This window comes from Rhineura floridana, chromosome 1 (assembly GCF_030035675.1).
Source record: "Rhineura floridana isolate rRhiFlo1 chromosome 1, rRhiFlo1.hap2, whole genome shotgun sequence".
Taxonomy (NCBI): Eukaryota; Metazoa; Chordata; class Lepidosauria; order Squamata; family Rhineuridae; genus Rhineura; species Rhineura floridana.
This window is the reverse complement of record NC_084480.1, coordinates 5,700,644-5,724,822: the sequence shown is the minus strand read 5'-3', so window position 1 is coordinate 5,724,822 and position 24,179 is coordinate 5,700,644. Positions and strand designations below refer to the sequence as shown.

The window sequence follows — 24,179 nt, the reverse complement described above, 5'->3', positions numbered from 1 at the left end:
CATGGGGATTTAAATTCTCAGACTAAGGTGGCACTGGGAGAGAACAAGCTTATGAATGAACACATGCAAAAGTGACCCAGACTAGAAAAAGACTGACTCATTCATAATTGCAGACCCTTAGATCGAGACTAGAAATCAGGCTTCATCCCCATTCAGGGATTAGTGTGGTAGGCTAGTTTCTACACCCCCGCCCCATCCTCTATCCAGACAAGCAGGGGGCATTATCTGAGTTCAAGGACACATTCCATCCAGGCAAAAATTCTTGAGCTGTGAAGCAGGGCCAGTGAGGGGAGTGGCCTGGGGAGAGGAGGTGTGGCCTTGGTAGAGTTCCTAGGGCCATATAAAAGGTCCAGAGGGCCACATTTGGCCTCCGAGCCTGAGGGTCCGCGGCTCTTGATCGATATAGAATCATAGAATAGTAGAGTTGGAAGGGGCCTATAAGGCCATCGAGTCCAACCCCCTGCACAATGCAGGGATCCAAATCAAAGCATTCCCGACAGATGGCTGTCCAGCTGCCTCTTGAAGGCCTCCAGTGTCGGAGAGCCCACTACCTCTCTAGGTAATTGATTCCATTGTCGTACGGCTCTAACAGTTCGGAAGTTTTTCCTGATGTCCAGTCGAAATCTGGCTTCCTGCAACTTGAGCCCATGATTCCATGTTCTGCACTCTGGGATGTTTGAGAAGAGATCCTGGCCCTCCTCTGTGTGACAAACTTTCAAGAACTTGAAGAGTGCTACCCTATCTTCCCTCAGTCTTCTCTTCTCCAGGCTAAACATCCCCAGTTCTGCTGGTCTCTCCTCAGAAGTCTTTGTTTCCAGGCCCCTGATCATCCTTGTTGCCTCTTCTGAACCTGCATCTTTCTTGCAGTGTGGCGTCCAGAACTGGACACAGTACTCAAGATGAGGCCTGACCAATGCTGAATAGAGGAGAACTAATATTTCACATGATTTGGAAACTATACTTCTGTATAAATCTATGGTGCAGCCACATTTGGAATACTGTGTACAGTTCTGGTCGCCTCATCTCAAAAAGGATATTATAGAGTTGGAAAAGGTTCAGAAGAGGGCAACCAGAATGATCAAGGGGATGGAGTGACTCCCTTATGAGGAAAGGTTGCAGCATTTGGGGTTTTTTAGTTTAGAGAAAAGGCGGGTCAGAGGAGACATGATAGAAGTGTATAAAATTATGCATGGCATTGAGAAAGTGGATAGAGAAAAGTTCTTCTCCCTCTCTCATAATACTAGAACTCGTGGACATTCCAAGAAGCTGAATGTTGGAAGATTCAGGACAGACAAAAGGAAGTACTTCTTTACTCAGTGCATAGTTAAACTATGGAATTTGCTCCCACAAGATGTAGTAATGGCCACCAGCTTGGACGGCTTTAAAAGAAGATTAGACAAATTCATGGAGGACAGGGCTATCAATGGCTACTAGCCAGGATGGCTGTGCTCTGCCACCCTAGTCAGAGGCAGCATGCTTCTGAAAACCAGTTGCCGGAAGCCTCAGGAGGGGAGAGTGTTCTTGCACTCGGGTCCTGCTTGCGGGCTTCCCCCGGGCACCTGGTTGGCCACTGTGAGAACAGGATGCTGGACTAGATGGGCCACTGGCCTGATCCAGCAGGCTCTTCTTATGTTCTTAATGCAGCCTAAAATAGCATTTGCCTTTTTTTGCAGCCACATCACACTGTTGGCTCATATTCTGCTTGCGATCAACAACAATCCCAAGATCCTTCTCACATGCAGTATTGCTGAGCCAAGTATCCCCCATCTTACAACTGTGCATTTGGTTTCTTTTTCCTGGGTGTAGAACTTTGCACTTCTCCCTGTTAAATTTCATTCTGTTGTTTTCAGCCCAGTGCTCTATCCAATCAAGATCCCTTTGAATTTTGTTTGTATGCAGTTGTATAGCATGAAAATGCAATGCGGGGAGAGAACAGGAATGCTAACTGAGTGCTTCAGAAAGGAACCAATACACCTGGCCATCTAAATGGGGAACCCATAAAACCAATAATCGCCAGCCCTTAGGGAAGGGCCATAGCTCAGTGGAAGAGCATCTACAGGACGCAGAAGGTCCCAAGTTAAATCCCCAATGGCAGCTCCAGGTAGGGCTGGGAGAGACCTCCTGCCCGTAACCCTGGACAGCTGCTGCCAGTCAGTGTAGACAATACTGAGCTAGATGGACCAATGGATCTGACTCAGTATAAGGCAGCATCCTGTGTTCCAGGGTCACATTTACCTAGTGGCAGCACTAACAGAGAGAGAAATAACATGACCGGTAGGCCTACCTGCGGAGCACTAAGTAGCCAGTTCAAATCACTCTTCATAATTTTATACAACACATAAATAATAAACAATATTTATTTATTTATTATTTATTAATTAAATTTCTATACCACCCCATAGCCGAAGCTCTCTGGGCGGTTCACAACAGATAAACATCCAATATACAATTAAAACATATGTGAACAATTTAAAAATAAAACAATTACACCAAAAACCTAAACATAATTAAGCACATAAACAACTGCAAAACTCAATACTAACATATTAAATATTTAAAAAGTATTAAATTAGTTGAAATATTAGATGTTAAGATATAAGATGTTAAATATTAAATATAAATGTTAAATGTTAAAATGTTAAAATGCCTGGGAGAAGAGGAAGGTTTTTACCTGGCGCCGAAAAGATAATAATGTTGGCGCCAGGCATACCTCATCAGGGAGAGAATTTCATAACTCGGGGGCCACCACTGAGAAAGCCCTTTTTCTCTTTTTCACTTTCTGGGCTTCTCTCTGAGTAGGCCCCCAGACATGGTTCTCAGCTCCTCAGATATGATTCACATGGCAAAATAAATGCATCACATTTCACAGGGGACAGGGCACATGTTTTCCTATATGGAAGGTATTTCTCCATAGAAAAACACAGTGGTGTGGGTAAAGGCATGCTCAGTGATAAGAGCAAGCTGGTTCTTTGGAACTGCAGTCTCTCTCTCTCTCTCTCTCTCTCTCTCTCACACACACACACACACACACACACACCTATCAAAGAGCTTACAGAAATCTGTATTTTAAGAGGATTTACAAGTGAGGTTACAGACGTCTTTAGGATCCTCAGTTCTCAGTCCATTGACTTCATCCCCAATAGCTACATCATCTATACCTCGATCCCTTTGTTGTTTGGAAGCACTTAGAGCTTTTCTTCCACCCATTGGCTGAGCTTGATTCTTCTTGGCTGATAGGCTTATCTCATTCTGCACCTAACCAGTGGAAACTATTGGTTATGATGTCATTGGGGCAATGAATCTGCTCCAGGTTTTTGTCTGAATTTTCAGCACCTTGGACAGCTAAAACTCAGAGTGGATTTATCTGACCAGAGGCACACACACACCCTTGGGTCACCAGCTGCCCAAATCGTAGATAGAAGATATGATTTTACTTTGAGCCCAAGTTCTGCTTCATTTGTTGATTCACTTTTTGTAGTAGCTGCCTCTAGAGGAAATAATTAATATAAACTGCACTCAGAGGCAGTATGCTTCTGAATACCAGTTTGTGGAAACTGCTGGAGGGGAGAGTGCTCTCACACTCATGTCCTGCTTGCAGGCTTTCCATATCCATAGGCAGCTCGAATTTGGTCTAGTTAAAACATTGGCAAACAGAGCCAATCTCTGAGCAGGGGTATACCATGACAGGGTCTCACTCCTTTTAGCAATTAGGTTGCAGCATTCTGCAGTTTCTGGAACAAGCACAAGGGAAGCCCCACCAAAAGTGCATTGCAGTAATCCAATCTTGAATTCATCAGTGCCTGGTCAATCTCTCCTGGTCCAGGAATGGCCACAGCTGTCATATGAACGGAAGCTGGTTAAAGGCACTCCTAGCCACTAAGGCTACCTGGGCCTCCAGTGACAAAGCTAGATCCAGAAACACCCCCAGACTATATTCAGGGGGACCGCAACCCAATCCAGGGCAGGCAATTGGCCAGTTTCCCAGCATACAGAGAAATACTGGTGACAAGTAAAGCCTCCACCACCATGAGATTTCTTTCTGACCTTGACATTTCATGCTCCATCTCAAAGGCCCAAAATGGCAAGCACAGCCAAGTTTGAAAATCCAAGGGACCTTGATCTAAGCTTGATCTTAGAGGGCAGCTGGTGTTTCAGTTAACTTGGGCTCCTACAGGAGAAAGGGTGGGAAATAAATGTTGCTGCTGTTGTTGTTGCTGCTGCTGCAGCTAACAACAACAACAACAATAATAAACATGGTTGCAAGTTGACCAGGGCTTTATATGTTAAGAAGAAGACCTGGAACACAGCCCAGTAGCTGACCTATATACTGTAGATGCTTTCATCTTGGCTCTTGGAGGTACTGAACTTTGGGTTCTGATTCTCTGAGCCACTTGGCTGAGCAGCAGGGGCTTGGGGCCTAATTAGTTTGTTAGCCTAGCCCACTGAACCCAGCTTGTCTCCCCCATGTTGGCGTCAACTCTGCCACAGGCTCATGGTTCCCAAGGAGACTTGTGCAATGTAACAGGTCACCCGCTCCTTTTAGCAACATAGTGGGGAAAATTGTGCTTAGCAAGTCTTCATCAGGGCTTCATTTTCCATTAATCCAGGAAGAAAATGTGGAGGGAGAAAGTGCCTTCAATCACGCCAAAGCCCGGGAATTTTAATGAGCTTTAAATGGGCATCTGTCAGAATCCTGACTCGGCGGAACTACCCCCGCCAGCCGAGGGAATGAGTAATGGCCAATAAAAAGGAAGGGGGAGCACCTTTGTGAACTCCTCTCTCTAACAGGAAAGGCAAAGTTGTAATTTGCTGTGTTATGACACTATAATTATGCCCTGATGAAGAAAGCGAGAACATTAAAGATCTTTCTCTTCTCCATGGTACATCCCTGTTCCCTCCTTTCTCTTCCTCCAACACCTCCTGCCCAAAAAGGGGAAATGGTTTAACCCTTCCTCTTCTTGATCATCATCATGATTCCAGATAAGGCATTATGAAGCATGGGGACATAGAGTTTGAATATGTACGTACGTATGTAAAACTCTGCATCAGATGCTGCAATCAAAACTAACTGATTTAAAGTGGGTAAATTTGTGTACATATTATAAAATGTAAATGTACTGCCTTCAAGTTGATTCTGACTTTTGACGACCCTATGAATAGGGTTTTCATGAGGCTGAGAGGCAGTGACTGGCCCAAGGTCACCAGTGAGCTTTATGGCTATGTGGGGATTCGAACCCTGGTCTCCCAGGACGTAGTCCAACACCTTAACCACTACACCACACCTAATATTTAGGAAAGCCTTATTCATTCACTCATTCATTCATTCATTCCAACATGGGAAATCCTAGGTAATCAAGGGTATTCCTTTCAGAAGAACTAGGAATAGGGGAAGAACTTTGATTCAGTTCACATGCCAGATTTGCACTTTCTGGAACAATGCACCAATTGAAACTCAGGCATCCTGCAAAATTCACACTTCTCCACATTTTGTAATGCCGTTCTCCAGCCAAGTAACGTGTGCACAAAAGCATAAAAATATATTAGTAAAAATCACTAGCTTCTCCTAGTCTGTACCACTTAAAGCTGTAGTTAGGGGTGATGCATCATTTGAATGCCCCCCAACAACAACGATGTGCCCGGCACATAGAGAAGCAGCATGCCAGGGAGATGGCTAGGCCAAAACTCTTTCTCCGTGAGCTGCTAATTTTTCTGCATGCAGGGGTTTTATTTAATACATGGTGAAAACATTCAGTGTGTGAGCTATAGGATGACACTGCATTCTTTGTGCTTCTGCATTCTTAGTCCTTCACTTCTATCTCCTCTCTCTCTCTCTCTCTCTCTCTCTCTCTCTCTCTCTCTGTCTGTCTGTCTCTCCTCCATCTTCTCCGCAGGACCAGAGGGCTGTAACCTGTTTATCTACCATCTGCCCCAGGAGTTTGGGGACGGAGAGCTGATGCAGATGTTCCTGCCATTCGGTAATGTCATCTCCTCGAAAGTGTTTGTGGATCGGGCGACAAACCAAAGTAAATGCTTTGGTGGGTAAAGATAACAAAACAATTAGATTCATCCAGGAAAGGAACTTTCTCTGAACTACTTTTACCGTCTGTTTTTTTTCCTCAACTGCTATATTTTTGTAAATTTACTTAGCTGATTCCCCCCCAATTTACCTTTGTTGATCTACCTTTTTTTCCCTCTACCCACTGCTGCCTCCCCCTGCCTCCACCTGTTCCCTTCTCACTGTCTCATACTCTAGAACCGTATGCCCGGCTACAGAGGGGATTGCTGACTCCAGGAATCTTTCGGGACAAAAATCCCAAATCCTGGTTGGATGGGATGGGAAATTGCTAGGCATTTGGGGGAAGGGAATAGTGGAGAGCACACTCAGATGAGGGCAGCGGGTGGGAATGGAAAAGCTTACTGTTAAATCAAGGATGGAGTGGGGTGGAGAAACAGAAGCTATTTGGCAAGGTGCTGCTTCTCAGCTGGTGAGTAGGTTGGGTGACGACAGGAACTGAGATCCAGCAAAGTGAGAGTCTGTTCCTTTTACCAGAGATGGAAGAGTTTGGTTTCGGGGGTTTAAAAGTGCATGTTGGAGCATGTTGATCCCAGTGTTTGAAGTCTCTGTAGGTTGTCCCCCATCCTCACTCCTCCTCCCTTTTGTGCTGCTGTTAACTGTCTTGGATGCTTTGTTGTTATGTGGGGTGGCGGGAGCTCTTCCAACTTCCTCCATCCACCTCCTGCCATCAGCTCACATCTCTCGACCCTGCCATTGTCCCAAAAGAAGCCCCTCCACCACCACCATCCTTCTCTTCCTGATATGGCCAAATAGCTCTCCAAATTCTGTAGTGAAGACAGTCTTCTGATTTCTCTGAGACATGTTGAAATGATGGCTGGCCACACGATGAAAAGCTGGTTGAACCACAGCAGTGGACTGGAACAGGAAATGACAAGTCATATGAGTGGAAAAGGAGCCTGTAATATGGATTAAGGTTGCACAGGCAGGGTTTGCTTCATAGATGGTGATGCAAAGTGTTCAACATTTGCACAAGATTCCTGAGTTATTACCATGGGTGGGAATTTGACCCTTCCACCAATGATGGAATTTGAGGAGCCATGGTAACCACACCAACATGTGTGCCCAGACATGTCCACCCACCAGGGATGGGTGGGCAGAACCTGGTTTGGTTTGCATCTTAATGTGAACCTACCAAATTTGCATTTCCCAAAACAGTATGTGAACCGAAACACAGCTGTCCTTCAAAATTCACACTCCTGTGAATTTTGCAATGCAGTTTTCCAACCAAATAATGTGTACAAAAATGTATGCATTAGTGAAAAGTGTACATAAGTTGCATATATTAGCAATGGCAGCTGGTGGCTCTGTGTCAGCGGGGCAGTGAACTCTGCTCTCGGTTTTAATCTAAACTTTCAAGGAGCTGTCTAAGGTGCTGAATCACCTTGGGCCTCTCCTTGAAAGTTTGGACTAAACCCCAGAGTGGATTCCACCATCCCACTGACATGGAGCCACCAGCCGCCAGTGCATATTAGTGAAAATAAGACACACAAAAATGCATTATATTAGGCAAAATTGCATACAGAAATTGTGTACTAGGAGAAATGCACACTAAAATGCTGGTAGATTTTGGTGAGTACTTTTATATATGTATAAAAACCACAAATTGGTGTGGAAACAGAGAAATGAACTTAAGATTTGAAAGGTGAGAAGCTGAAACTGGCTGAAATATAATACTTCTGCTTTGAGTATTGTTGTAATACAAAAGCAGGATATAAGCATTAAATCAAATCATTTTTTTTAAAAAAACCCTGAGACTTCAGTAAGCAATGCATCAATGATACTGATGCCCTAAACTCCACTCACATCCCCACAGCCCAGATTTCAGCACGCTTTTTTGTGGTCATGTGCTCCACTTTTTCGCAACTTTCATTTTTTTAAGAGTCTAAAAAAATCCACCACTCCTGAAACAAGAAGGGTGTGTGACTCTTTTCAGCTGTTATTTTAGGGTGTGTTTGCACTGACAGTTTACAACATTGACCGCAACTGGGTGGGTGGGTGGGAGAGTAATTTTTTTTAAAAAATTGATTAACAAGACCCCCTACTGCTACAAATCATCTTCGTATAAAATGTGACAATATAGAATATGAACAGGGTGGTTCACGACAGATGCTGTTGGAGATCACTGATTCATAGGGTCGCCGTAAGTCATAGTCGACTTGAAGTCACATAACAACAATAACAACATAGAATATGCGGAGATTAAAGCAAAATATTGTAATAGCATCAACAAATTGCCATACTCAGTTCTGGAAAGGAAAGCAACCTTGCTAGGCCACAATCCAGCAGTTTCATAAGAAATTTCCTTATCCTGAGTCAGACCATTGGTCCATGTAGCTCAGTATTACCTACACTGATTGGCAGTGGCTCTCCAGGGTTTCAGGCAGGGATCTTTCCCAGCACATACCTGGAGATGCGAGGGATTGAACCTGGGACCTTCTGCATGCAAAGCAGATGCTCTATCACTGAGCTATGGCGTTCCCCCAATTTCCCATTGGTTTACGGCTGGATCCACTGCTCTATGTAGGCCTGTCAACCAGCAGACATTTTGAATTTCTTGATTCTACAGTTGTCTTTTTTCCCCTCCCTCCGATTGCTTTCATTTATGGTGGGAATGAGCAGAGCCCAGCTCAGGAGAACAAAAGGAGATGTTATAAAGTGAAGGGAGCATTAAATGGCACACTAATGGCACATGCTCATCCTTGAAGTGAAGGCGATAAAGGGCAGAAGCAGAAAACCATGTACCAAGTAATAAGTCATCATGGTGTGCAAGTTAAGCAGCCACTTGGTAAGGCAATCCATCCATGTCTCCCTGAAAGGTGGGTAGCATTCTCCTGCTTCCTTGCATCTCATCAACCCTTGGCAGGACAGTTGGGACAGCCAGCCTACCAAATGGTTGACACGTACATCATGGTTAAGCTACCACTTGGCAAATGGTCCTCTAAACACTGGAGGCTGGTCCGTTCGACTGAATGGGAAAGCTCTCCACCAACCTCAGCCTGCTCTCAGCCTGCCCCCACCTGCCTCCTTGCTTGTAGCCAGTCCAAGGGGTGGCACCGCCTGTCAACTTCTCCTCTGTCTCAACATTGCCCTTGTGGAACTCAGCAGAGAGGCGGGTGGACTCTGCCTGGCACTGCCTCCGGCACTGCTTACCATGGCTCCCCCTGCCTTCTGCCCCACCTGTCCCAACGAGCAGCAGCCACCCCTGTCTCCAAACTCGCCCAGGTAAGCGTCCAGAAGGTGCCGAGAGGCTGAGAAGGGGGTGGCCAGATGGGGAGAGGCAGGCGGGCGGATGCTATCCCTAGGAACCTTGGTCCTGCCTTCTCGATTTAGGCACCGGGCCTGGGAGAAGGAAGGATGCTATGCCGACAGATTCTAGCTTCTCAAGTCACCTTGGAAGAGGAGGCACAAAATGCTTCCTTCTCTCTGTTCTTCCACCAGATTCTCTGTCTTTATAGCCTGTTGCACAGGAGCAGCCTTAATATCCCATTCCTTGAAGAGGACAGCTCCTGGTCCTGCTCTGGGTCAGGGAAAAAGCAATGGTTCCACTTCATTTGGGACTGATTCCGTTTGGATCAGGCGTGCCTAACTCTGCATAGGATCAAGCTTTTCATTTCTTCAGGGAAACGTAGGACATGTGCTGCCCCCACTGTTGGAGGCAGGATGCTCCTGAATACCAGTTACTGGGATTCGCAATTGAGGGAGAATGCTGCTGCGCTCATGTCCTGCTTGCAGGTTTCCCATTGGGGCATCTGGCTAGCCATTGTGAGAACAGGATGCCTGACAAGATGGACCTTTGGACTGATCCAGCAGGCCTCATTCTTACATCCCAACTCTCAGCCATGGATATGCTGGTGACTACTGCCACATTAAGACCCTCCGTGGCGCAGAGAGGTAAGCGGTGGTAACGCAGCCAAAGCTCTGCTCACAGCCGGAGTTCGATTCCAATGGAAGGAGGAAGTCGAATCTCCGGTAAAAGGGGTCGAGGTCCACTCAGCCTTCCATCCATCTGTGGTCGGTAAAACGAGTACCCGGCATATGCTGGGGGGTAAAGAAAGGCCAGGGAAGGAACTGGCAATCCCACCCCATATATACGGTCTGCCTAGTAAACATCGCAAGACGTCACCCTAAGAGTCGGAAACGACTCGCACTACAAGTGTGGGGACACCTTTACCTTTTTTACTGCCACATTAGCAGCAGAAAACAAGATGGTCTCTAGGTAAATGCATAACAGTTGGCTCACTGTTTTATGGTTTTGGTGTAGCCTGAGAATGCATGACAAGTCACTCAGGGAGGTGTGACTTAATGCAAACGTTTCACCAAAGCCCACAGCCCATCTCAGTCTTCACCTTCAACCTGGACACATTTTGAGCAAAACCCTTTTTATCAAGGGAGTGTGCAATACAACAAGTGCCTAGCAGTTTGCATTAATATAAAGTATTAATGTGTGGATATTATTGAATGTAAAGTACTGAGAATATCGAAATCAGTTTTAAAAAATTAAAAATTAACACCAGTGCATGCTACCTGTCAAACAAGAAACAAATCGAACTCCCAGGCCAACTCTAGTTGTACTAGAATATGGACAGGGATAGGCATTCAGATATGTACCTGTATGCACACCAAGCTGAAAGGAAATCAGTAGATAGAAGGCATCGTAACTTGAATGGAGATTCAGTCGGCACAGCGGTCGTGGGGAACCTCAAGCCAGGAGCCAAATGTCCAGTCCCCTCTGTCTGGTCCATGGTACTCTCCCAAGCCATGCCCCCTCTCCCCAGACCACACCCCTCACCCATGGAATTGTAGTGGATCGCAAGTTGAACATGACCCAGCAGTGTGATGCTGCGGCAAAAAAGGCAAACGTGGTTTTGGGCTGCATAAACAGAGCTATAGTTTCCAGGTCGAGGGAAGTAATAGTCCCACTATATTCTGCATTAGTCAGGCCTCATCTGGAATACTGCGTTCAGTTCTGGGCACCTCATTTTAAGAAAGATATAGACAAGTTAGAGTGGGTTCAGAAGAGGGCGACGAGGATGATAGCCAGTATGGAGAACAAGTCTTATGAGGAAAGGTTGAAGGAACTTGGCATGTTCAGTCTGGTGAAGAGAAGGCTGAGGGGTGACATGATTGCACTCTTTAAGTACCTGAAGGGCTGTCACATAGAGGAGGGTACAGATTTGTTCACTGCTGCCCCAGAGGGTAGGACTAGGTCTAATGGTTTTAAGTTGCAGGAGTGTAGATTCAGATTGGACATTAGAAGGAACTTCTTGACAGTAAGGGCAGTTCGGCAATGGAACCAACTGCCTAGGGAGGTGGTGGGATCCCCTTTGCTGGATGTCTTCAAGCAGAGGCTGGACAGCTATCTGCGGGAGATGCTCTAGCTGTGGATTTCCTGCTGTGAGCAGGGGGTTGGACTCGATGGCCTACAAGGCCCCTTCCAACTCTATGATTCTATGATTCTATTGCATCACACCCTTCCTAAGTATTTTTCCTGGCTGGAATATGTCTTGTAACTCTGATAATGCCTCTTGCTTGCCTATAAGGAGGATAGAGAAGAGTATGTTGAGTGTGTGTGGACACTACACTACTACACAAAGGTAAAATTTACATCCATTGCTCTGCCTACTTTTGCCTCTGACCCCACCTACCACTGGTATGTGGCCCCTAGAATGTTGTCCATCAGAGAAAATGGCCCTCAGGCTGCCGCCCTGGGCTCCTGCTGGGAGGAAGGGTGGGATATAAATCAATCAATTAATTAATTAATTAAGATTCCCCACCGCTGGTGTATAGTTTCTTAAACGCAACATGTATATCTTGGAGAAAGGAAAAAGGGGGTGTCTAAGGTCACTTGGCCAGAATCAAAAGTCTACTAAATTGCTTTATAGTTCAGGCTAAACCCCAGAGTGGATTCCACTGGCCCACTGACATGGAGTCACCATCTGCCGCTGTTTTTCCTCCTCTTTCCAAGGAGCCCCTCTTAACTGTTCGGATTTTTCTGAGAATGGGACAAGCAGTTTCGGAGAGGGTTGGAGGTCCACTAGTGGTCCTTGACCAGGTGGGCCACAAAAATGTGGAGCTTTGTTCTTTTTAAAAATAACTAAAATCCAAGTCCCAGCAATGATTGAATTGACTGGCCTTTTCTTGACCTATCTATGAAGTTTAATCCATGCCAGGGCATCTTGCTCTATTTGGTAGCTGTTATATGGCTTCAGCACCTTGGATAGCTCCTTGACATTTTGGATTAAAACCCAGAGCAGCTTCCATGGCCCCACTAGCATGGAGCCACCCTCTGCCAGTGATGGGAAGGGAAATGCTCCAGTTTCATGGGGAAGTATGAATGAAAAACAGAGGTCCATAAAACGTCTTGTCGTCCTCCACCCGCATTCTGCAACAGCGTCCAGGGAATCGGGAGGTTTCAGAGGGAGGCAGCAGCCTGTGGGGAGGGTGATGGGGGGAAGAGCCAGAGAAGTATTAGGGCTGTGAGCCACTATTCATTTTACAAACTATAATTAATTTGATGTTTAGATTAATTTCTGATGCGCTCTCAAAGGTGCACGGAAAGCATTTTTCCTTTATTATAATGTTGATTGCTTATTGGGGAGATAAATCTAACTGTCAGTTATGCGCCGACTTACCAAAACTTTCAGACCTAGCAAGCATGTCTGCACAGAAGGAACAGCTGCTTTCTTGTTCCTCAGTTAAAGGGACAGCCTTGCCTTTCCCCAACCAAGCTCAGCAGCGAAACTCTGCACATGAGGTGCAAGGGTCATCTTCACCTCTCTCTTTTTGGCAGGGGAGGGAAATATCGTGAAATAATACTTCAACTGCACATTTCGCTTGATTCTCAGACCAATCCATCTGCTTCTTAAGGAAGGGATTTTTATTTGCTGTTTTTGACCTGTGAGTTTTGAAGTTGGAGGGTTGGAAGTGCTGTTGCTCAGTGGTAGAGCATCGGCCTTCTATGTGCAGAAGGTCCCAGGTTCAATCCCAAATGGCATCTCCAGGTACGGCTGGGAGAGACTCCTGCCTGAAACCCTGGAGAGCTGCTACCAGTCAATGTAGACCAACACTTAGCTAGATGGGCCAATGGTCAGGTTCAGTATAAGAACATAAGAACATAAGAAGAGCCTGCTGGATCAGGCCAGTGGCCCATCTAGTCCAGCATCCTGTTCTCACAGTGGCCAACCAGGTGCCTGGGGGAAGCCCGCAAGCAGGACCCGAGTGCAAGAACACTCTCCCCTCCTGAGGCTTCCGGCAACTGGTTTTCAGAAGCATGCTGCCTCTGACTAGGGTGGCAGAGCACAGCCATCATGGCTAGTAGCCATTGATAGCCCTGTCCTCCATGAATTTGTCTAATCTTCTTTTAAAGCCATCCAAGCTGGTGGCCATTACTGCGTCTTGTGGGAGCAAATTCCATAGTTCAACTATGCGCTGAGTAAAGAAGTACTTCCTTTTGTCTGTCCTGAATCTTCCAACATTCAGCTTCTTTGAATGTCCACGAGTTCTAGTATTATGAGAGAGGGAGAAGAACTTTTCTCTATCCACTTTCTCAATGCCATGCATAATTTTCTTCTAAGAGGGAGGGCTGCCGAAGAATACTGATTGCTGGAGACCACAGGAGGGGACAGTGCTCTTGCACTGAGGTCCTACTTGTGGGTTTTCCACAGGCAACTGGTTGGCCACTATGTGAACAGGATGCTGAGCTAGATGGTCCATTGGCCTGGTCCAGCAGGCTCTTCTTCAGTAGTGTAGTGGCAAATCCAGAAGTGCAGGGTCCTTTCATGATAGTCACACCATGCCCTCTCACCCCCCACTTGCTTACTCTCCATTGTGATCTCCACACTTCTCAGTCCTTCCCCCATGTGCTTTCTCTCTCAACAACAGACATCCCTAGGAGCCAATCAGCATGACAGGGGAGTGTGTTAGAGTGTGTTAGCTACTGAGAAGAGTCATCTCACTCACCTCCTTTCACTCTGATTGGCTCTAATCAGGACTGGTCCTAAAGAGCAGCCAGGTAAGGCCCTGGCCGAGGGCCCCTGGAGCCACAAGGCCCCTGAGGGGCCTCTCAATAAGATGAGGGAGGGGCAGGGCTGGCTCCAGATATGCCAGGGCCCTTGGGCACCAGCTTGCCCCAGGCCTCGGCGCACAAGCACGCATGCTCACACACACACACGCTCCTACCTGTCTCTCGCAGGGAGTGAGCTTCTTCTGCCCACCCGTTTGCTGGCTCCGTCTCTCTTGTCTTTTGCAGCTGCGTGGGCTGCTACATGCGTGCATAGCTGCCATCAATCAAGTTGGCACTGTAGGCTTCAGCCCCTTAGGGAAACCTCATCCGCCATCTTGGCTAATGGCAGTCCTGCTCGCACAGCCCGCACAGCCTCAAAAGATAGGAGAGACAGGCGGGCGGAAGAAGCTCCCTCTCTATGATCTGCTGCAGCTACTCTGCCGTGGATCACGGAAAAGGAGTGCTACTCCTCCCCCATCCTATTGAGAGGCCCCTCAGGGGCCTCTGTGGCTCCATGGGCCGTTGGCCAGGGCCTGACCTGGACACCCTTTGGGACCAGCCCTGGGGAGGAGCAGCGCTCCTTTTCCACGATCCACGGCAGAGTAGTGAGAGACAGGTAGGCGCGTTCGTGCACACATGTGTGTGTGTGCGTGCATGCGCATGTGCGCATGTGTGTGTATGAGTGCACGTGCACTGGGGCAAGCTGGTGCCCAAGGGCCCTGGTATGTCTGGAGCCAGCCCTGCCTCTAATCAGCAGGAAAGGACAAGGAAGCATATTAGAAGATTCTTCTCAGTGGCTAACACACTCCCCTTTCATGCTGATTGGCCCATAGGACACTGGAGACATGGGGACCTGCTCCAGAAAAAGTAATGGAAGACCCCCCCTGAGACCCTGGATGACTACACCCCAAGGGAAAGAGCCTGAAAGAAAATGGAAAACTAGGTTGGGAAAATGAACAGACAGGAGGGAGTACATGGATGGGAGCTGCAAGGAATGCTAATACTTATTTGAAATATATAGAGAAATCTTCATCTGAATGCCTCTAGCACTTTGTAAATCACAGAGAAAAAGAAAAGATTTTTTTCCCCCATTTGTACATTATCTACTTCTGGAAAAAGCAGGCATGTTATACACTAGCAATTAAAGCACTGGTTGTGCTCATAGTGGGAGCAGAACCATGCACAGTTGGGGTGGAAGTGAAGAAAGAGTCCAGATGCAAGATTGGGGTATGAAACAGGCCATGGAGGCCACCACTTTTATTGGATACAACTTCACAGTGGCAAGGCATGGCAGCCGGGTAAGAATCCTTTTTCTGTCAATTTGTGGGATGCCAGAAATTCTTGGCCCAGCCCACTGCGGAAGGTAGATGGTAACAGCATCTCCTGCCATTCCGACAACTGTTTCTTGGCAACCCAGGTGTGAGCCATACCGCTAGAACTTGGGTTGGCCTGGCTCATCGCCTGTAGGCCTAACGTCTGTTAAAGGGGCCTCACCCTGAGTGTGCAATTGGGTTTCCCCCCCACTGATATCCTGATGATGCCCCAGTGTGAAGAGACTGATATAGCAACAATTGTGATGAAATCTGGAATTTCCCAGAGAGGGAAATAAAGGTCAAACATGCTTGTGGAAGACCACTAGGAAGAAGGCAAAAGAAAATAAAATCCAAGAATAGCCAGTTTAACCCTGGATAGGTTCCTGATCCTGATCAACCAGGGGCTAACTATGAGTCCATAGCAACATGCCAAAAGCCTCACTGCAACAAGTAAGTTAATTATTTATGTCCATTTATATACCGCTTTGTATTTCAAAGAAAATCTCTACATATTAATTCCAAGAGAACAGGGCAAGGGGGTGGATGTATAGGTTGGGGAAAAACAAACTGGCTGGGCCTGTGGGAAGAGCTTGCCCCTATATCCCCCATGAGCTGACCAGGAGAATGAAGTTCCCTCCCTGGTCTCCCTGAGCCAGTGTTGCTCCTGCCCCCAAGCTGAAACCATATTGGCTGCTGGGAGAGACAACAAGGCAAAGCAAATGTGGGTCGGCAATGCCTATCAGAATCATAGAATAGTAGAGTTGGAAGGGGCCTATAAGGCCATCAAGTCCAACCCCCTGACTATGGTGCTCTCTCTACCCCCATGTAGGCACAAAGAGTCCCCGTCCCTGAGGGACCCCAGCTTTCCAGCAAAGCGAGCCTTTTATACATCTTAAGAGCATCGTCCAAAACCTTTGGTTGTTGCAGCCCACGTGCACTGCAGAATTATCTCTGCTCAGAAATGAGAGCTTTGTTTTGTTTCACTCTCTGCAAAGTGAGAGCACACGTGAAGGCTAAAGCTGCGATCCTATGCACACTTATTTGGAATTAAGTCCCTCTGAACAAAGGGTCACTTCTGAGTAAATACGCATAGGGCTGACTTGAAATGTGCCCAGAGCTTCTTGGAAGCAAGGGATAGCAGTCTGGGGGCAAAAAAGAGTCCAAGGTGGAAAGGAAATGTTCATGCTGTCTGGTTGGTAAGGTTAGACATATTCATAATTTAAGAAGTGAATGCAGCAGAGAGCTCCAATAGAGGGCATTTTTAAAAGCAGCGCAAAATCATCCATATTATCTCTGTGGATGATCCTGTAGAGATACAGGATGGCATAAAGACATAAGAAGACCCTTGCTGGCTCAGGCCAAAGGGGGCCCATCTAGTCCAGCAACCTGTTCTCACAGTGGCCAACCAGATGCCTTTTCTGGGAAGCCCACCAGCAGGACCTGAGTGCAAGAGCTCTCTCCCCTCCTGCAGTTTCCAGCAACTGGCGTTCAGGACTGAGGAGAGGGGGGCAGGGGGCAAAATCCCCGGGGCCTGAACCTCTGGAGGGCCCAGGTCTCAGGGGGCCTAGACAGTGAAAAAACAAACAATACATTACAAAATAAATGTTGGTATCTCAACAGACCAGAGAGGGGCTATAATGCTTGTTGCTAAATCTCAGCATATCTGAGTTTTCTTGGGTAACTTTTACAGAAAGTGGGGTGGGGCAGTGTAACCTTGCTCTGCATCTCAGTCTCTGTCGCTTTTGATATAATTGACCATGATATCCTCCTGGACCAGCTCTGTGGAATTGGAATTGGGGGCACTGTGTTACAATAGTTCCAGTCCTACCTGCAGGACCGAGCCCAGAGAGTAGCATTATCTTTGGGTGATCTATCAGTCCCCTGGCAGTTGAGCTATAGGATGCCGCAGGATGCCATCTTATCCCTAATGCTATTTAGTATCTATGTCAATTTTCTGGTAGTCATTAGGAATTTTGAGGCAGCCTTATCCTCCATGGATTTTCCTAATCCTTTTTAGGCATCTGCATTTAAATCACATGATTTCCCCCAATGAATCCTGGGAACTGTAGTTTGTTAAGGGTGCTAGAAACTGTAGCTCTGTGAGGGGTAAGCTACAGTTCCCAGGATTCTTTGGGAGAAGTCATGTGATTTAAATGTATGGTGTTGTAGGGTTGCCAGGTTCAGGGCCTGAGACTAACCCTGTATCTTTAGGAGAAGAGAAAGTCAGCCAAGTGCATGTGTTCTTGCAACACTGTAATGGGAGAAACCACAAGGTGGAATTCTCCCTTCCCCCTGCACAACTTTTAAAGATACAAAAGACCTCTGGGAGGCTGGGCCTGGCAACCAAGAGGTTTTCTGTATCCTTAAAAGTTGTGCAGGGGGAAGGGAGAATTCCACCTTGTGGTTTTTCCCATTACAGTGTTGCAAGAACACCTGCACTTGGCGGACTTTCTCTTCTCCTAAAGATACAGGATCGGTCTCAGGCCCTGAGCCTGGCAACCCTAATGGTGTGTATGCAGCCCTAGTCCCTGTGATGACTTGCTAGTCCCTAGGTCAGGCAGGAAGCCCACAATAAATAAACTGAATACATGAATAGAATAGAATAGAAAAACAGCATGTTAATTCAACATGTTTGATAGACAGTCATGGTTCAGTTACAAGAGAGCATAAGTGTGGGCTTTAACTTGCTTGTCTGTATTAAAGTCAGACTTCATTTTAAATACAGTTTTATTTAAAAGGGGGTGCTTACTATAATTAGATTTTTTTTAAAAGAAAATCCAATTTAAATTCACAAACTCCAATTTTATTTTATTTTATTTTTTTAATCATCGATTTTTATCCACCCTGCCACAAGATGATTTTTTTTTTCCTGGACAATTATTCTGCAATTACTCTTGCTTATAAATGAACTCCTACATGGAGAAATTATGTGACAAATCAATGAAAACTAACTTTGCATTTCCACTGCTTGAATCACAATTTTTCCACATAGAAGATCATTTATTTGTAAGAAGGAACTACAGAAGAATTATGAAAGTTGACAGTGCATGCAGCTCAAACCTGTCAGCCATGCACAAGGTTAAATCCTGAGATCTCTGCACCAATAACAACGTCAGGAAGAGTCTTTGGCTAAACCTTATAGTAGTTGATGTCCAATGTTAGTCATACTCAGAGTCAGTCCATTGAAATCAGTGGACCAAAGTAACTTGTCCATTGATTTCAATGAGTCTACTGTTACGACTGAGTTGCCTCGTATTTTTACTAGAGATCAGGGGTGTAGTCGTCCAGTGTCTTTGGGTCTTTAGATGGTCCCAGTAGGGTCCCTATGTCTCCAGCATCCTATGAGATAATCAGCACAAAAGGGGAGTGTGTTAGCCATGAGAAGAGTCTTCTAACATGCTTCCTTGTCCTTTCCTGCTGATTGGAGCCAATCAGAGTCAAAGGAAGTGAGTCAGCTACTGAGAAGTCTAACACTCTCTCCTTTCATGTTGATTGGCTGCTAGGGATATCTGTTGTTGTGCAAAAAGGTTTTAAAAGGATCTCCTTTTTAACCCAGCAGCAAACAAGGGGAGACATGGCTGTGACTGACATGGAGGGACCCTGCACTTCTGAATTTGCCACAGCACTACTGCTAGAGATGTTGGAAAAATCTGTTGGAAAGGGAGCAGGAATTGCCACCATTTGCATGTTCTCCCGAGGTCAGGAACAGAAATCACACAACTGAATATGAGCAGTATCCACTATCATTGTTTTTGTTTTTTAGTCCATGAACTTTCTATTTTATTTTATTTATTCATTTGACAAAACCAACTTGAAGGCACATGACAACAAAATATACCACTTGAATGTAAAGACCTCTAAGTGGTTTACAAAAAACATTAAAATTGTCAGTAAAAGAGTTAAAAACAAGTAATTACAACATATTTAAAACAATTAAAACAGCTACTAACCAAAAAGATTAAAACACATCAGCATGTATGCGTCTGGATAGGCTTGCTTAAACAGACAAGTTTTAAGCAGGCGCCGAAAGGAATACAGCGAAGGCACCTGCCTGATGTCAATAAGCAGGGAGTTCCAAAGAGTAGATACTGCCACACTAAAAGAATGATTTCTTACAGAATGAGTATGTGGTTCCTGTAACAGTGCCTGTTCCACAGAGTGAAGTGCTCAAGTGGGCACCTAAGGGGTAAGGCAGTTCCGCAAGTAAACTGGTCCCAAGCTGTTAAGGGCTTTATATACCAGTAGTAACATGGGGCATTCCCAATCTCTATGTATGGATGTAAAAGCTGGACAGTGAGAAAAGCGGATAAGAGAAAAAACAACTCCTTTGAAATGTGGTGTTGCAGGAGAGCTTTGTGCATACCATGGACTGTGAAAAAGACAAATAATGGGGTGTTAGAACAAATTAAACCAGAACTATCACTAGAAGCTAAAATGATGAAACACTGAGGTTTTCATACTTTGGACACACCATGAGAAGACATGATTCACTAGAAAAGACAACAATTCTGGGGAAAACAGAAGGGAGTAGAAATAGAGGAAGGCCAAACAAGAGATGGATTGATTCCATGAAGGAAGCCACAGACCTGAACGTACAAGATCTGAACAGGGTGGTTCATGACAGATGCTCTTGGAGGTCACTGATTCATAGGGTCGCCATACGTTGTAATTGACTTAAAGGCACATAACAACAACAACACCTTGAACTTGGCCCTGTAACAAATTGGAAACCAGTGCAGATCTCTGAGCAGAGGTGTTATAGCAGACAGGGTCTCACTCCTGTCAGCAACCTGGCTGCAGTGTTCTGCACTAATTGCAGTTTCCAAGTCAAGTACAAGGAAGCACATAGTTCCACTCTTGAAGTCCTCAGTGCCTTAACTACTGTAGCCAAGCTCCTCTTGTCCAGGAATGTAGTTGTCTCACCAGGTGCACCTGATAAAAGGCACCTCTAACCATTTAGACCACCTGGCCTCCAGTGACACAGCTGGATCGAGAAGCACCCCCGCACTGCATAGCTGCTCCTTCAGGGCAAGTGCAACCCCATCCAGGACAGGCAATTGACCACTTTCTTGGGCACGGGAACCACTCGCCCACAGAGCCTCCATCTTGCCAAGATTCAAGGTCAGCTTATTTTCCTTCATGAATCCCATCACTGCGTCCAGGCAGTGGTCCAAGGCCCACACAACTTCTCCTAATTTGGATGTTATGAAGAAGTAGAGCTCAGTGTCATCAGCATACTGATAACATCTTGCCCCCAAACTCCAAATGACCACTTCCAGTGGCTTCATTATACAGCCATGAGAGAGGCTGTATACTATAGCCAGCATGGATTTTTCGCATTCTGCAATGTTAATTTGAAAATAGCCCCATGCCATTCTGATGCTTCCCATAAGCTCATTTCAAAACAAAACCTTACAAAACTTATAGTTCTGGACTCAGAAACACTTGCTTAACAACACTGTAATTTTTCATGGTGATACACAAAACAGTCAAAGAGAATCGAGAGTTCAAATTGTAAAAAGAGAGAGAAAAAAACTAGACCCTTTTGGACTTTTTCTGTCAGAGTTCTCATAATCTGTTGAAATTCATTAAAAATCAGCTGTGTTCACAGAGTACATGTAATCCTATTACGGACCTTGCCCCATACTCTGACCTTCATCTTCTGCAGTTTAAACATTTAAAAAATGCCTGGCCGATTTTTAATTAATTTAAGAAATTTAGCATTGGAGTCTATGATAAGCCTGGGCATGCTCAGTAAGAACCTACTGTCACTGTTCCAAAAGCCAGCTGCTGGGCTTGGCTAATCAGGTGGCCACACCCACACCAGACCTTAATTTCACTTTAAGCAGTCATGGCTTCCCCCAAAGAATCCTGGAAAGTGTAGTTTGTGAAAAGTGCTGAGAGGAGACTCCTATTCCCCTGGCAGAGCTCCAGTGGCCAGAATGGTTAAATGGTCAGCCGCTCTGACTGAAGCTCTGTGATGAGAACAGGGCATCTCCTAGTAACTCTCAGCACCCTTCACTAACTACACTTCCCAGGATTCTTTGGGAGAAGCCATGACTGTCTAAAGTGAAATAAAGGTCTGGTGTAGATGTGGCTAGGGACTGCTTTGTTTAAATGTGGGTGGGAGGCTACATCTGCCTGCTGTAGAATAAAAAGGTGGGGGAAACCCTGAAAAAGAATGATATTGTTCACAATGTTTCCTTTTGGAAAGGAAAGGGGCTTCTCCTCTGCCCAGTGCCCACCCATCCAATCTCTTCCCCCCTCCCCCTTCCTCCCTCTCCCCTTCCAACCCTCCTCTTCCTCCCTCCCTTCCCCTCCCCCAGGTCAGTTTCACCTATCCTAAGCATTTGCACAGGAGTAAATCCCATTGAACTCAATAAGCATGCAAATGATCAAACCTGCCCTCCCCCTGCCTCCCTCCTATCCCCTCTCTCTTGCCCCTTCCCTCCCCATTCCTTTGCCCCTCCCTCCCCATCCCCATCCCCTTTCAATCCCCTCCTTTCCCCTCCTCCTCCTCCTTCCCTTCCCCTCCCCTCTCTTCCTCCCCCATTTTTAGTTTTACCTATCTTAAGCATGATTGCATGGGAGGAAATCCCATCTAACTCAATAAGCATGCAAACAATCAAACCTGTCCCCCTCCGTCCCTCACATCACCTCCCTTTTCCCCCTTCCTTTGCCCCCCTCCCCTTCCAACCCCTTCCTTCCCCCTCCCCCTCTCTCTGCTCCCCTCTCCCTTCCCTTCCTCCTTCCCTCTCTTCTCCCCCCCTCCTCCATGGTCAGTTTTACCTATCCTAAGCATGATTGCATGGGAGTAAATCCCACTGAACTCAATAAGCATGCAAATTATCAAATCTGCCCTCCTCTTCCCCTCCCCTCCTGCCTGCTCCCATCCCCCTCCTCCCCTCCCCTCTCCTCCCTTACCCCTCCCCTTCCTCCTCCTCCTCCTCCCCTCCCCATTCCCTGTGGTCAGTTTCACCTATCCTAAGCATGATTGCAGGGGAGTAAATCCCACTGAACTCAATAAGCATGCAAATGATCAATCCATTCTCAGCAAACTTGCACAGGATCCCTTTTCTTACCTCGCGGATTAAAAAGCAGAGAAATTCACTAACAGGCAAAAAAGAAAAAATCCTTGCAATTTAAGAACGTACCTATAGCCAACAGATATTTCTGTTACCAAATTCTCCCAGAAAGTGTATTGGACTGTGAAAGACCAACCCAAATTGTGTTTGCATTTTTACAAATTTGTAGGGCAGTCCAATATCTCTAGAGAGGAGGTCAAGTCTCCTGCTCCCTTGGTGCATTCACTACAGCTGCCCATTTTCCCTGCTTTTTAAAGTTTGATAGAAATATCTGTTGGCTGTAGGTACTTTCTTAAACCACAAGGGGTTTTTTTTGCCTGTTAGTGAATATAGATATTAAATAGTGCTGGAGATAACATAAGATGGTACTCTGCAGTACTCATGGCACAACTGCAAGGGAGTTGAAAAACAATCACCCAACACTACTTTCTGAATTCAGTCCTGTAGGTATGACTAGAACCATTGTAACACGATGCCCCCAATTCACATTCCACTGAGCCATTCCAGCAGTGTACAGTGATAGAAGCAACAGCCAGGTCACACTCCCCCTGTCCTGCTCTCTATAGAGGTCCAGCAAGGCAACCAAGGCTGACTCTGTCCCATGGCCATGGCCTGATTGGAATGGATCTAGATAATCCGTGTCATCCAAGAATGCCTCTAGCTGTTCTACCATTACTCTGTCATCCACCTTCCCAAGAAATTGGCATTTGTGACTGGTCAATAGCTAATATATAAATAATTACGTTGTTTTCTGCATTGCTTTTGATGTTTCCCTTCTGCTGAAGTGCACTGAAGTTCATTACACAGTTAGTGTTAGTTTTGGCCTTGATGGACAGTGAGAGGAATAATGCAGGTTTCAGCAGAAACTGAACTGCAGAGGAACAGAAACAGCCCTGATGGTGACAAACGCAGGACAGAAAGGAAATCGCTGCCTCCCTATTTTTACAAACATTGCCAGAGGTTTTCTCATTCATTCCACTTTCAAGATTTATATTTTACAATGATTATATGGGAAATAGAGGGAGACATTGATATGCAGCAGAGGTAAGTGGGCTACAGGAACAGAAAGGGAAGGCCTGAACAGGCCTAATCATTGACCATAGCTGGTCTTCCTCTGATTTCAGAGAGAACATTCAGAGAGGCATCCATTGGCCACCCTTCAGACTCACATACTAAGTGCCATGGGAGCAGCTTTCCTTCAGCGCAATCCCACAGCACTAGGAAGTAGATGCAGCTTAGAAAAGCTTTGGCAGGGCCAGTTGCATAGGTCTTTCTGACCCAATCTCCACTATGCCAAGACGGAAGATTCTGCACTGGGTGGCTAGCCTATGCTCTCTTGCAGAGGTACCCAACGTGGTGCCCTCTGGATGTTGCTGGACTCCAACACCCATCAGCCCCTGCCCACATGGGATGATGAGAGTTGTAATGCAACAACATCTGGACAGCAACATGTTGGCTGCTCTGGCTCTGTTGCCGTCTGATTGGTCTGGATTGCAATGGGCTGCTCTATGGAGACACTGTCAGATGAGTGGTGTGCTATTTGGGCAGAGTTAAAATGAGGACTAGATAGCCTTTAGGTTCCATCTGTGGCTTTCCTTGCCTCGTTTAAAGCAACTGACCCTCTATTCATCCTTCACTGCCTCCTGCATTAAAACAACAGAATTACAGGAACAAAAGCATTACCAGGAATTCCCATCCATTTG

General features: G+C 46.1%; 1 protein-coding gene across 47 annotated transcripts in view; it reads left to right on the top strand.

The window, feature by feature from the left end:
* Positions 1-24,179, top strand: part of CELF4 (CUGBP Elav-like family member 4) — a 1,013,450-nt gene that overhangs the window by 978,780 nt on the left and 10,491 nt on the right. For 20 of the 47 annotated variants that reach the window (XM_061607394.1, XM_061607361.1, XM_061607369.1 and 17 more), the window contains one exon: positions 5,892-5,975. The exons of 19 other annotated variants lie outside the window; for them this stretch is intronic. In XM_061607394.1, coding sequence (XP_061463378.1) covers positions 5,892-5,975 — 84 coding nt within the window. Of the gene's footprint in view, positions 1-5,891; positions 6,036-24,179 lie in introns of all 47 variants that reach the window. 8 more of the 47 variants (XM_061607397.1, XM_061607399.1, XM_061607359.1 and 5 more) reach the window with 1 other exon arrangement.